The sequence below is a fragment of the Myotis brandtii genome, unplaced genomic scaffold (genome assembly GCF_000412655.1).
Source record: "Myotis brandtii unplaced genomic scaffold, ASM41265v1 scaffold76, whole genome shotgun sequence".
NCBI classification, from domain to species: domain Eukaryota; kingdom Metazoa; phylum Chordata; class Mammalia; order Chiroptera; family Vespertilionidae; genus Myotis; species Myotis brandtii.
This window is the reverse complement of record NW_005371037.1, coordinates 566,921-581,306: the sequence shown is the minus strand read 5'-3', so window position 1 is coordinate 581,306 and position 14,386 is coordinate 566,921. Positions and strand designations below refer to the sequence as shown.

The 14,386-nt window shown below is 47.3% G+C and overlaps 1 protein-coding gene across 1 annotated transcript in view; it reads right to left on the bottom strand.

The window, feature by feature from the left end:
- Window positions 1-244: 244 nt before the first annotated feature.
- GPR83 (G protein-coupled receptor 83) overlaps window positions 245-14,386 on the bottom strand; it is a gene marked incomplete at its 5' end in the record, with an annotated part of 15,119 nt that continues 977 nt past the window's right edge. The window contains 3 exons of the mRNA XM_014530667.1: window positions 245-2,698; window positions 8,006-8,139; window positions 10,388-10,513. Coding sequence (XP_014386153.1) covers window positions 2,074-2,698; window positions 8,006-8,139; window positions 10,388-10,513 — 885 coding nt within the window. The remainder of the gene's footprint in view (window positions 2,699-8,005; window positions 8,140-10,387; window positions 10,514-14,386) is intronic.

Below are 14,386 nucleotides of genomic sequence, written 5' to 3'. Positions count from 1 at the left end.
CATAATCTTTACTTAGGATAATCTCCTTCAGTTACTTCCTTGTAGCTTAACAGAACAATAGAGTAGTGACCTTGGAATGGAGATAACAAATGCCCTAACCTTTGGAATAGAATGGATAGGATTAAAATCAAATGGTATAAATACAGATGTAACAGGAGAATAAAGAGAGAACCTAGCTAGAGAGCCTGGCTAGAACCTGGCTAGAGAAGCTGGCTAGGCTGCTGATCAACTGAACGCTGTCTCCATGCCATTCCTTCTTCGCCGACTCCGTCCACACCTTTGGGAACCCCTGGACCTGCTGGGGCTGGACCCCAACAGACATGGGAGCCATTTGGCCAGAAAAACCCACCTGGGGATCCCTATGGATTCAGACAGCTCTCCCTGCTCCATGAAAGTCACTTTCTTACCCACTGTTCAAAAGATGATTTTTTTCAAAACTTTACATCCTGAAAAGTTTCAAACTTCCTCATAAATAGAATAGTATAACAAACTCCCATGGTTCATTATAGGGAAGCAAGTGATAGGACCAAGTTCAGTTTCCATTAACAGCCACACGATCTAAGTGAACCTTGGAGAAACCCCTTCTCCCCAAACCTGAGTTTCCCACTCTGCTCCATAACCATGCTTTGCTTTCTGGATCTGTCTGGTGCTAGAAGAAAGCTAAAACCGGTGAGAGTGGCAACCCAGAACCCAGATGTCAGGCTGGTGAATGAAGCTCTTTTCTGCCTGAGGCATCTTTTAGATAGAAGGTGATGAAACGCTCAGTCTCTGGAATGAGGTTTCTCTGGCACGTTGAGTCCTGAAGGACCATCACAACGATGGCACAGGTTTCTGTAAGTGATGCATAAACTGCCAGGGTGATGCTGACAATGAAGAAAATAAAGAAGCCTTATTATTTAGGCAACACAGAGAAATGGCCTCTCTAGATAGATTGGGGGGAGGGGGTGTGTGAGGTGTCTAACAATGATTTCCAGCATGTTGGAAAGTCTGCTCCCTCATCTCCTGTGAAAGCAGGGCAAGGCTTTCCGCCTCCCATTCTGTGTGATTCCAGGAGAGAAGGAATTGTGGCTCTTGGATGAGCTTTGTTCCCAGCTCATCACAATGGCCACCATCTGAAAAGAGTTACTTCAGCCAGGCCCCCCTCACCACTGACTACAAGAGGAAGGCAGTCTGTCTGCTCTGTGACAGTCTTCTCCTGGAGCTCCTCTCCCACCTCGTCTTCCAACTCTTCTGTTAGTGGTGGACACTATTCTTGGGAGAGAGGCTCAAGAGTTCTCTTCTGCGCCCGTTTCTTGCTTATCTGTGCATGGAAAAGTGCAGTGCACCATGAAATGAATCACACACAGGCACAAAAGAAAAAGTTGCAAATAAATCCACAGCTAACAGTTTATCACACGTAGGAAGAAGGGGGTGATTTTTATTTTCTTCTTTGTGCTTTTCTGAATTTTCCAAAGTTTTAATAATAAGTTTTGTTGTTGTTTTAAGCAACCAAACTGTTCCTTTCTTATCAAATATCAGGCCAGGCTACCACAAAATTGTGATCCATCCTGGTCCCATGACTTCAGAAAGTGAGGCGTGAAAACATCCGTGCCAACTCTGGTTCGCTAACCGTGCACTGTGCAATGAGCTTCTTCAAGCACAGCTCTGTGCATCTGGGTAAGCCACACCCAAATATGACTCAGGTGTCCTTAAGGATGCTCAGCGGCAGGGAGGGAGGTAAGGCAGCTGCCTGACAGTTGGAGGCAGTTGACTGACTCAGCCTCCATCTGGGCTGAAGTTGTCTTGTTCTCTGGCTCAGGAACCAGGGTGATATTCCTCATAGCATTTCTTAGACAGAAATTCACAAACATATGTCTAGTTGGTAGGTGCCTTTTAGTCTTCACATCAAATGTGGCCAGGAAGCTAAGCAGTTTCCTAGGAACTCAAGAGTCCTACGGCTTCTGTAGGAACTTGTTTCCAGCATGGTGAAGGTCATGTATGAGAGGACAGGCTCTTTTCCAGGCTCTGTCCTCAGGCTCTCTCCCAATCTCAGCTGTAGACAGAGCCCTCCCCTCTGCCTCTTCCCACCCTCCTCTAACTCATCGCCACAATGGGCTCCACAGACAATAGATCTGTCTTCCCAGACTGGAGTTGCGGGGAGGGCAGGAGGTTGTTGGCTAGTGTAGCCCTCCGCCCCTTGCCTTTCTCTGTCCAAGCCATCCTGAAGGAAGGGACTGGAGAGGGTGGCCTCTCCTCCTGAGGCTTGGGTGGCCTCTGGCACATGCTTAGTAATGCCTTCAGCTCCACCCTGAAGTTCTCGTTAAGCCAGCAGTAGATGAAGGGGTTGTAGCAGGTGCTGCTCATGGCAAACCAATGGAAGGCGAAGTAGAGGGCATTGTTGGTATGGATGACCTTGCTGGACAGGAGGAGGACGTAGCAGTTCAGGGGGAACCAGCAGAGGGCAAAGAGGACCACCACCAGCATCAGCATCTTGATGGTCTTCTTCTTCTTGCGCCGCAGGGCCAGGTACTGCTCCGTGGTCACGTCGCCGATTGTGTTGCCCAACCACAGCTTCTTGGCCACACGGGCATAGGCTACAGAGATGATGAGGAGGGGTAGGATGTAAAGCAGGATGAAGGTGGCCAAGTCCAGGTACTTCCAGAAGAGGTCAGCTGGCTCAGGAAAGTCTGGCAGGCATAGGGAGCGAACAATGTCCTCACTGGGGGCAAGGGGAGAGAGAGAGACACAGAGACACAGGGAGACAGAGAGAAGGAAAGTGTGCAATTAGTCTAGAAAGGCCTCGGCCCAAGAAGCACTAGCCTGCTGGTACATCCATCTGTTATAGCACTTTTAATGCTCCAGCCTAATTATCTGATTACATTTCTGACTTTCCCACTAGGCTGGGAGTTCTATAGAGATAAGGAATATACCTGGATCTCTCTGTGTCCTCTTAACTTTGCATTTTCCCTAGCTCATAATAGACACCCAATAAATATCTGTTCAATGAATGAATGCAACACTGGTGTTCCTCATCTTAGACCTAACTCATCCTGGGAGCACAGTGTATTCAAGAATTCCCCATTATACTACCTATTGCCATTCCAGAAGGGAACTAAGAAATGGGCCAAAGACATGATGGGTCTTGATACTATGAGTGGCAATCCCAGAATAACATACTTATTTTCTATGTAATATACCCAGTCTTCAAACTTTTCAGGGATATCCATGTGTATTGAAAAATCCAGAGCTATTGTGTTAAAGATGATGACCTGCTGAATAAGGAGAAATAAGCCACTCACATGGGAGCAGCAGACAGCTATCTAGGTATCCAAGCTCCCACTTTGGGGAAGTAAAAACCATAGGGCCATTTTGAAGGCACTATTTCAATATAGTCACACAAAGGAAGTCAAGTCACAAGATTTATTGCTTACAAATTTCAGAACAGAGGTGCAATGAGCTGGAGGAAGGATAGTCTTCCATCCCAAGTTATCAGTGAGCAGGAGACAGAGAGCAGGGTAGCAAGCACCTATTACTTATTATAAGATGGCTGAGGCAGTGGTCACTAATATTTTGCAGGCTCAACTCTGAGAGGTCATGTAAAAAGGTGCCCCAGACTTCCGGTCAAGATGGTGGCGTAGGTAAACATGGTACTCGCCTCCTTCCAAAACCACATCAAAATTACAACTAAACTACAGAACAACCATCATTCAGAACTGCCTGGAAGCAAGCTAAATGGAAGTCCTACAACTACAAAATTAAAGAAGTCACATCAAGTTTGGTAGGAGGGGCAGAGGTGCGGAAGGGCTGGTCCCACAACCATGTGTATCAGATAAAAATAAGGAGGGGTATCTGGGCTGTGGAGGTCCTCCCTGAGAAGCAAGGGGTCCCAGGCCCACACCAAGTCCCCCAGCTCAGGGTTCTAGTGCCACGAAGAGAAGTACCCATAACTTCTGTCTATAAAAACCAGTGTGCACTGAGGAGGGAGACTGAGGCTGCTGGAGTCACACAGTTCCTCTTAAAAGGCCTGTGCATGAACTTACTCGGACTCACTCCCTCTGAGCTCTAGTGCAGGGGCAGCAACTTGAAAGGTAACAGAGACATAGGGGAGGAACTGAATTGTTTGACATCAGGGCAAGCTAGAGGGGCACCTTTCTCCCAGGCAGAAGTGCTGGCAGTAGCCATTGTCCCTTTGATGAGCCCTTTACTAACAGAGCTGGCAGATGAGACTCCAGCAACCTGGATCACACTGTTTATCCCACCCTGGTGATTCCCTAAAGCCCTGTTCCACCCAATTTTTGGGCCCACCCAAACTGTTTCCAGGGCTTTACCATAGAATGGCCTGTCTTGGTTCAGGCTTCAGATTTTCCTAAAATCTCTCAAACAAGCAGCATCTGGCCTCAGCAAGTCCCATACCTCTCACTAAATGGCCCCATGCCTGGCTCTAGCAGCAGCTTGGCCTTGCCTGGGCACCTCCAAGCCCAGCACAAGAAGCAGCCATCTACAGATTGTTTTATAGCTTATGCCTAGTGGCCTCAGGCAGAACACAGGCAGTGGCTGACCTTGACCTATATCTCCCAGGAGGCCCCAGATCCAGCACACCCAGTGAACAGCTTCAGACCACATCAAAGCACCATCACCTAACCACCTTCACAAGTGACACACTCAAGGGGTGGACTCAGTGAATAGCAGAGCCCAACTGAAGTAAGTCTTGCTCTATGTGGTGTGCCCCTGCACAGCTGATCCTCCAAGGTGGTTGGAGGTCAGTGGTCACAGCCAGTCCTTGCAGCTCATCAGCCTGAGTAATTCCCTCCCATTGACATGCCAACAGCAATCAAGACTCAATTACAACAGAAGGGTTACAGCCCACATGGGGGGGGGGGGCATACTTCAAGTGCCCAGCTGGGGTGAGCAGGGAGGCTGTGCCACTGGACCCTACAAGACACCTACTACATTAGGCCATACTACCAAGCCTAGCAGACATAGCAGCTCAACCTAATACATGGAAACAAACACAGAGAAATGGCCCAAATGAGGAGACAAAGAAACATGTTCCCACATGAAAGAGTGGAACAAAACTCCATTAGAAAAAGAACTAAACAAAATGGAGAGAAGCAATCGCTAGATAAACACGGTTATAAGAATGCTCAACAAACTTAGTGAGGACTTTAGCAGCATAAAAAAAGAACTAAGCAGAATGCACTAACTAAAATAAAGAATAACTTAAAAGGAATCTACACTAGAGTAAGGGAAATCAAGAATCAAACCATCAATTTGGAATATGAGGAAGCAAAAAACACCCAATCAGAACAGCAAAAAGAAAAAAAGAATAAAAAAATAAAAAATGATGATAGTGTAAGGATCCCCTGAGACAGGGTGCTGAAAGGAGAAGAGACAGAGCAAGAAATTGTAAACCTATTTAAAAAAATAATGACAGAAAACTTCCCTAACTTTGTGAAGGAAACAGACATACAAGTCCAGGAAGCACAGAGAGTCCCAAACAAGATGAGCCCAAAGAGGCTCACATCAAGACACATAATTAAAATGCAAAAAGTTAAAGAGAAAATATTAAAAGCAGCAAGAGAAAAGCAGTTAGTTACCCATAAGGGAGCTCCCATAAGACTGTCAGTTGATTTCTCAAAAGAAACTTTGCAGGCCAGAAAGGAATGGCAAGAAATATTCAAACTGATAAAAAGCAAGTATCTACAACCAAGATTACTCTATCCTGCAAAGCTATCATTTAGATTAGATGGGCATATAGAGCTTACCAGACAAGAAAAAGCTAAAGAAGTTCATCACCACCAAACCAGTATTAAATGAAATGTTGTAGGGTCTTCTCAAAGAAGAAGATAAAAAATATGAACAATAAAATGGCAATAACTATATTCTATCAACAATTTAATCTACAAACAAAATGAACAAGCAGAACACAAAAAGACTCATAGATACAGAGAACTTTTTGTTGGTTGACAGATGGGAGTAGGGGAAGGAAAGAGGGGGCAGGAAGAGATTAACCAAAGAACTTATATGCATACTAGAGGCCTGGTGTACAAAATTCGTGCACAGGTAGGGTCCCTAGGCTTGGTCGGCAATCAGGGTGGATCAGGGCCTTCCAGTTGCCTGCTGGGGCCTTCCTTCCCTGGCTGCCAGCTGCCAGCCAGGGCCTTCCTTTGTTCCATGCCACCCCCTGGTAGTCAGCACACGTCATAGTGAGTAATCGAACTCCTGGTCTCCCGGACGAACTCCCAAGGGGACAATTTGCATATTATGCTTTTATATATATAGATATGCATAACCCATAAATACAGACAAGAGTGGGATGAAGGCCTGGAGGGTGAGGGGTGGAGGAAGTTGATGGGGGGAAAAATGGGACATCTATAATACTTTCAACAATAAAGATAAATTTTTAAAAATAAAATATAAAAATAAATAAAAAGGTGCCCTGGGAAAAGCAAGGCAGGAACTGTGGTGGGATCCTAAGCTCGGGTCCTTATCTAAATGTCCAGACTCAGTGCAAGCAGGGTTGTCAGACTGTAAAACATCTAGGCAGCAACTCAAAATGGCTATTTTATCATCACACCTTGTGGCTTGTTGCTCTTGTTATATATGCTGGTGGTCATCACTACCAAAAGAGAGAACTCTCTTTGCTTTTGTTAGAAGAAGAAAAAAACAAAACAAAAAACAGCCCTCCATATGTGAAGGCAGATGGGGAGTCCGAGTGCTGGGGGTCTGGGCATGTGACTCACTCTAATAGCCTAGCATTCGGGAGGGAGCCTTTGAAGTTGGTTGAAATCGGCCTTCAGAGTTTGCTCTCTTGACCCTGCTTATGGCACTGGAGGTGACAGCACCTGGGGCAGCACATGGCTACTCTAGGACATGCCAGCACCGCACCCCCTGGATCCTCTTAGATCCCCTTTACCTGTCTAGAGTGCCAGACCCCCAGCTTCTGGCTGCCCCCTAAGAAGCAGCTGGCACCTGTGACCTTCCTAGGTGCCTAGGCCTACCCAGGACTGCTGAAGACACTCCCTACAGATCCGTTAAGATCCAGATGTGGCTAGGAGTTCCTGTTTTCCCAAGGGAAGCCTAGAATAAGAAAACCCGGCTCCAGTTGCGTTACCAGAACTCCCTGTGGAGCAGGCTACAGCTTCCCCTCAAATCCCACCTTTCCCCAAGCTCTCCCATTTGCTGCCCTGCCTAACGGGGTCTGTTTCTGAGGAACCTCATGTAAAACAATTATGAACTGACAAAAATCACTCCAAGCCCATTCATTCATTCACTCATTCAGTAAATAGCTGTTGAGGGCTTGTTATGTGGAAACAGTAAGTTAGGTGCTAGGGAGATCAAGGAAGCAAAATAAAAAATGGGGCCAGCTCTCCCCAACTTTACAATCTAGTGGGGGCAATCGCCTTTATAAACTAGTAGCACAGTCAAGTGCTTACATTTTAAACACTGAGTGCTTTGAAAGGAATTCTCATTCCGTGAGAGCATATGGCAAAGAAACCTGAATGGGCACCCTGCCTCAGACACATACATGTTTGGTTTGTAGGTTGTGCAAGAGAATTTAAACAATACCACTTAAACACGGCCTGGGTGATTGACTAGTAAAGCTCAGTCTCTGAGAGTACATGCTCCCAGGGACAAACGCTAATCAATATTGCCTTGGCCTTGTAAACTGCACAGAGACTAAGGAGGAAACTGAAGGAAAGATGAGAAGAAAGAAAGAAAAGAGAGAGAGAGAGAGAGAGAGAGAGAGAGAGAGAGAGAGAGGAAAAGGAGAGGGGAGGGGAGGAAAGGAAAGGAAAAGAAAAGAAAAGAAAAGAAAAAAGAAAAGAAAAGAAAAGAAAAGAAAAGAAAAGAAAAGAAAAGAAAAGAAAAGAAAAGAAAAGAGGATAGGCACAGGTCTGGAAACAACAGGATGTGAGAGAGGCAGAGAGAATGGCTCTGGCTCCCTCTGGGTGGCCGGTACTGGTAACTCCCCTGTGTCAAAGTCCTCTGAGTCCCCAGGCTGCTCCCTACTGGTTAATCTCACCTGTACTTGAAGGTAAATAATTTCTGGCAGATAGCATGTGGGAGTGAAAAGAAGGTAGCCATGGTCCAGATGACTGCGATGTAGATGACACCTTTTGTGATGGAGATCCGGGGTTTCAGTGGATGCATAATGACCTGGAAAACAAGCAAACTGCATCACTGGCTGAAGAAGTTTTGAAACAAATGAGAAATCTGAATGACATGGCTCACTTGTCACAATAAAGCAGGTAGCTCCTATTTATAAAGTAAAGCACCCTCTGATTCATTATTGAGCGCCTGAGCTACACCAACCCACAGCCCACCTCCAGGGCTAGGAAGAGGGTGTCACCTGGACTCAGAGTCTCCAGGCAGTAATGAAAGTCGTCTGTGGCAGGACCAGGGTGCAGTGAGAAGATGGGGAGGGTGAAAGACGGGTCTGCGTTCAGGACACCCACAGCCCCACAGCAAGGCTGGCAGAGGAACAAGCCAGGGCCAGCCTCCACCTCAGGATCTGACCTCATCGCCTCATGATTCCAAGCCCGCTGGCCTACAAAGGGCTCTGAGGGTAACAGTTGTGGAGAGGAGACTCCCACCACCTATCATGGGAAGCTGTACTGACATTGATTTGGGGGTTCATAGCACTCTTTATAGAAGTCATTACTAAATGTCTTTCTCAGGCCTATAATAAAACCAGTATTATAGGTTTCAGGCTGAAAAGCATCTTGAAATTGCTACTGTATGCCAACTGAGTCTCCTAAAAGGTTTAAATAAACACTTGGGTATTTAGCAGCATCCTCATTTTAAGATTAGAATCATTATGTCTTGAAAAAGGCAGTTTGGGGTAGGTGAGTCCAGGATCCAGGGGATAGGTCATAAAGAGCTGCCACCACCTCAGCAGCCCATCCCAAGACACGCTGGACATTCTGGCTGTGTCCTCCCAAATTTTTCTCCCAACGTTTTCAAGGTTTTACAGGAGACAGTGCCTAGGCTTTAGACAGTGCCAGCAGATCTCCACTCTGGACTTTGCCACCTTTGCCCCCACACTCCATTGTTCAGGTTGCTGAAGGGACTGAAAGCCTAGGCCCAAGGCCCCAGACACTGCTCAAAGACTCCGCTGGCTTTGGGACAGGGCTCCCTGTCTGGGTATATGTCACAGCAACGTGGTCAATGTGGGCAAGACTCCCACCCTGTTCCTCAAACCCACCTTTACCCAAGGGGGAACTCTCAGGTAGCTGTGTTAAATGGGATAAGCATAGGCCGGGCAAAGGTAATCCAGAGTCCTTCTTGTTGCACTAGGGGAGAAGGTTAAGAAAAGGCAGGAAACATTTGTGTGCAACCTTTTCACACTTTGCACCAAAGCATCTGCAACATAAATGTCAAAATGATGGCATCGCAGGGATAAAGAGATCTCAATTCCCTATCAGATGCATGAATCTCCTCTGAACATCCCTATCCGATTTTGCTTAAATATGGCTGGTACATGAAACTCATACCTCCCCAGGCAGCTGTGTGTTCTTCGAAATCTTCCATTAGCCACTTCTTCATCATATTAAGCTGCATCTTTGCATCTGCATCTTGAAGCCTCTTAGTCCTGTGGCACCTCTCGGAGCTACTCAGCATCAATTCTACCTCTCTTTGTCCTGGTGGCCCTATGACATTGGCCTTGCAGGTGGCCTTGAGTCTTCTAGAGCAGGGTGGATGATGATCAGAGAATGCGCTTGGAGCCAGAGAGACCTCAGTCTAATCCCAGCTTCATTATTCGCCAGGCATATGATCTTGGAAACATTATGTAAGCACTTTCTGAGCCTCTATTCCTTGATTCAGCAAAGACCCAAGTATACAACATGGGTTCACTGAGTTACTGTAAGACGCCTGCCACGGAACCATCCTCCTCCAGGATGGACACCCAGATCCTCTTCAGTTCCCCTCACCACATCCACCCATGTGTGTCTGCTGAAGCAGGACAGCGAACAGGACCTTCCTGTCCCACCCCAATGCCTGCTCTGGCCACCTGGATACCCTAGTTTGTTTTCCTCATCAACAGCTTAGGCAAGCGAATGTCCATTTCCCTGCCAGGAGCCTTATCTCCAACCTATAATTATTTGTCACTCTCTTTCCATCTGTGATCTCCCAGGTTTGCTTTTCTGCCTGTAAAGCAAATTCATTAATTTCTAAGGCACAAAATACTAGCAGTGAGTCTTCACTGGAACAACAAACGGGGAATAACTTTCCACAGCACCTAGTATAAAGGGATTAATCTACCTAATCTAAGCATTCATACTACCCAATAAGACAAATGCATTCATTGAAAAAGGGGCTAAAGTACTATTTAAGGGTCTCACATCCCCTCTGGAAAACAAAGGCAGAGAGGGGAGGACAGGGTGCTGGGGGCAGGTGCCCTCACCTGGTGGCGGTTCACGGCAATGGCTGTCAGCGTCAGGACAGAGACATGCAGGGAGCAGTACTGGGCGAAGCGGCTGACGTGGCACATGCCTTTCCCGAACACCCATGTGCTGTTCACGAAGCGGACCTGGAGACAAGCCCGCAGAGGTCAGGAGACAGATAGGCCTTGATCCTGACACCATCCCCCTCCCTGACCCTGTGGCCTCTAAGGAGCATCCCCTGGAAGGCCTCGTCCAGCTCCTCCATCTTCCACTCTTCACAGCAGACTGTGGGTCACACATGATTTTCTCTAGTGTGACTCATTGTCGATCATTCAGTTCAACAGCCTCCAATCATGCTGCTGGGGCCAGGCCCTGTTAGGTGTCAGGAGAGTATAGGAAGGTCATGGCCCTGGTGAAGTCTGCTATTATCTCACACCTGGATCAGTATAGCCTCATCCCAGCTTTCCTTGTCCTCCAGTCTCGCCCCCTTGTGACGCAGCCTTCCTGCCTTTGCTAGTTTCTAGTTGTGTGACCTTGAGCAAGGTATGCAATCTCTGAACCTCAGTATGCTCATTTGTAAAAAAAATAAAGGCTTAAAATCTCTACTTTGCAGACTTATGTAAGGATTAAGTGTTTTAAACATTTACAAAGGGTGCGACACAATGCCTAGCACATTGCTAGAAATATATTATTAGAAATGAATAGTAGCTATTTTCACAATAATAATAAAATTAAGTACTGGCCCATATGAGTTCAGAATAATGAGGAAGACACAACTGAAAAGTCACAACATAGCGTGTGAGCTGTGCTCTCCAATGTTGGCTAAGCAGGCCTTGCAATCCACCATTTGGGAAGGAGAGCCAGGGACCTAAAGAGGTGTGGGCAGGGGCAGGGAGGGATGTGGGGTGGGGGGGGGAGGGGAGAAGAGAAGCTTCCAGGGCAATGCAGTCTTTAGGAGCCAGCTTAGGCCCCATCCCACACCATCCAGTCAGTGCTGGAGCAGCTCCTGTGAGTAACGTCCCATGCCCAAGAGAGGTCAAGCATTAATTCTGATAAAGGAGCTTCCATTCTGGGCAAAGGAAGACTCAGGTACCTCATATGAAAAACAGAAAGTTTTTAACGCCCTGCAGAAGGCTCAAGCAAAGGGCACTGGGGCCACCAGGCAGGGTATGAGTGGGGAAAATAGAGCAGGTCAGCCCAACAGAAAGAATAGTGTGTAGTGGTTTACAGCAGGGTATTTGCCACTTACAGCTGTCACCTTTAGCAATGCACTTAGGTCCTATGAGTCTCACTTTCATCATCGATAAAATGGCTAACCCTTTGCACATGGTTGCTATGAAAGCCAAATAGGAGATACTACATATAAAGTAGGTACAACAGCACTTAGTCCACAGCAAGTACTTAACACTGCTAACTGTCATTATTATGACATGAGACATTTGAGATGAACTTTAAATAATAGGTAGGGCCCAGCTAATTTGTTGAGCATCAACCTATGAATCAAGGGTTGGATTCCCGGTCAGGGCACACACTCGGGTTGTGGGCTCGATCCCCAGCCTGGGGTGTACAGGAGGCAGCCGATCAATAATTCTCTTATCATTGATGTTTCTATCATTCTCTCCCTCTCCCTTCTTCTCTGAAATCAATTTAAAATATATATATATTTTAAAAGGAATAGGTAGGATTTGCACATGTGGAGATAAGAACAAAGAATCTGGCACTGGATCAGAAATCTCAGGACCTGTTTGGGGAATAAGGGGTGGAATGGTATTGGCTGGAGAGTGTGGAAGAGTCATGAGGAACAAGTCTGGCCAGATCACGAAGCTGGGCCAGCAGATCATGGACTTGACTATCTTTGGAATGGGCAGGGAGGAGCGACATGAGGCCTTGAACAGTCCAATAACATTACAGAGCTAGAAATCTTTAGCTATGCCTACTCCTCACCTGCCATATTCAATGCATTGCTAAAGCCAACCAGTGCTACCTCTAAATAGTTTTCAATCCATTTCCTCCTCTTCAGTCTGAAGACTATGGCTCTAGTGGAGTCCCCCATCATCTCTCACCTGCACTATTACAGCCTCCTGGCAGCTTTCCTTGTCTTCCGGTCTTGTCCCCTTGTAACTCAACCTTCATGCTGCTGATAGTATTTTTCTTAAACTGTATTGTTACCTTCCTGCTTAGAATCATCATGGCCCTGAGGACAGTGCCAGATGCCTTATGAGTATCCAGGCCCATTAACAGGCTGGGCCCAGCCTTCCTTTCTGGCCCTGTTTCTCTCCTGCCCTGCTGGCTCCTTCACTGGGCTTCCTGCTTCCGCTGCTCCAGCTACATTGAGCCACGCAACGGTCCCTCAACACAACATGAACTTTGATGCCTCTTGTCTTTGCTCCTCCAGGTCCCTCTGTCCGCACTGAGCATTCATCCTGACCTGGGAAATTCCAGCACATTCTGGCCTCTTTGAAATGTCATGTTCTTGGTAAGATATCCTTGGACCTTCTCATGGGACTCTGGCAGGTCAGAATGAATGATTCCCTCCTCAGGGCTCCACCATACCCTGTATCTCTACCATGGGAACTGTAAGTGATTGTTCTCCCAATGACCAGAGCTACACTTGATGCTGACATCGGATGCAAAGAGGATAGAAAGAGAGACCGCAGAGAAAGGCTACTGTCAGCAACCAGCCTGCCGACAGGACCTCGTACCCAGTGGAGGAGCCCGGCTGACGCCTTAGAAGACCCTCCCTTGACCTTTTCACTCTCCCTGGTTGCCAGCACCTTGGAAGCTGTGATAGGAGTTTGGACTGGGACCGGTACAGGGTTCAGGTTGAAGGCCACGCTGCTTTAAATCAACCTGGAAGTAGTGCTGGGTTCTCATGACCTTGCGAGCTCCTCTCTCAAAGGACATTCTCCAGGGCAGGGGTTGCCAGACTGGCCTGGGTTCTGTGGCCTCCCTCCCCACCCACCTCATGTCTGTTGCAGATCTCGCCGTGCATTCTACTCTGGACAGCAGCCCAAAGCCAGGCCCTGGGACCCTCCAGTTCCCATCCTGGGTGGCCCAGCCTAACCCCAACATTGCAGATTGTCAGGTCAGAAACCAAGGGGGGAGTCAAGGGGAGACAGAGATGCACTCTCTTGTGCTTCCAGGCAGCAGAGGGGATTATGGTGGAAGGGGGAAGGGGTATTTGCTAGCCTCCGTGTCCTTGGTTAGTGCCTAGAGGACCCTGAGTGGCCAGGAGTCCTTTAGACATGAGCTGGAAGGAGAACAGGAAAAGCCCACGGTTTGGAGTAGTGTAGCCTAACATGGCCCGAGACCGCCCCCTTTCCCACTCCTGGGTGGGTGCTTAGTGGACAGACCTCTGGACTTTAATCGGGGAAGTAATTCTCATCTTGGCTCTGCCATTTACTAGCGAAGCGACCTTGGACAGGGGATTGAATACCTCAGTGCCTTCGTTTCCTCATCTGTAAAATGTGAGTGATGTTCTCATAAGTGAGGACAAAGAATGTAGTTTTAATGTGACAAAGAGAAACAATGAGATACAGAGAGATATGAACAGATACTGCTTTGGTAATAGCTCAAATTCCACAAGGTGTTATTCTACAAGTTAGGTGGGAAATGTTAACTGGTGCTACAAAAACATAAGATGTAGCTGTCATTATGATCGCTCAGTCAAAGCCCTCATAGTCTTAAATCATCCATGAGCACCACACTCCCAAGTACACTCCCAAGTCCCAGAGGGACAGAAATGACGCCACTAACACCAAGCAGCCAAGGCTCGGGGAGGAGGCTCACCGGCCTCCCTGTGCAGAAGCCCCAGCCTGTCCCAGCCCTGGGCCCAACCTCTCCCCCAACACAGACTTCATGGCTGCCTCACTGTCAAAGCACAGCAGAGAAATGCAATTTAAATACGTGGTCTAGGTAAAGGTGCACTTCAGGTTCCATTAACAATTAGCAATCATTTGATATTTCCCCTGTGGCTAAACGCATCCCCATCCGGAGAGGGGTGTATTTAATCTGCTTCA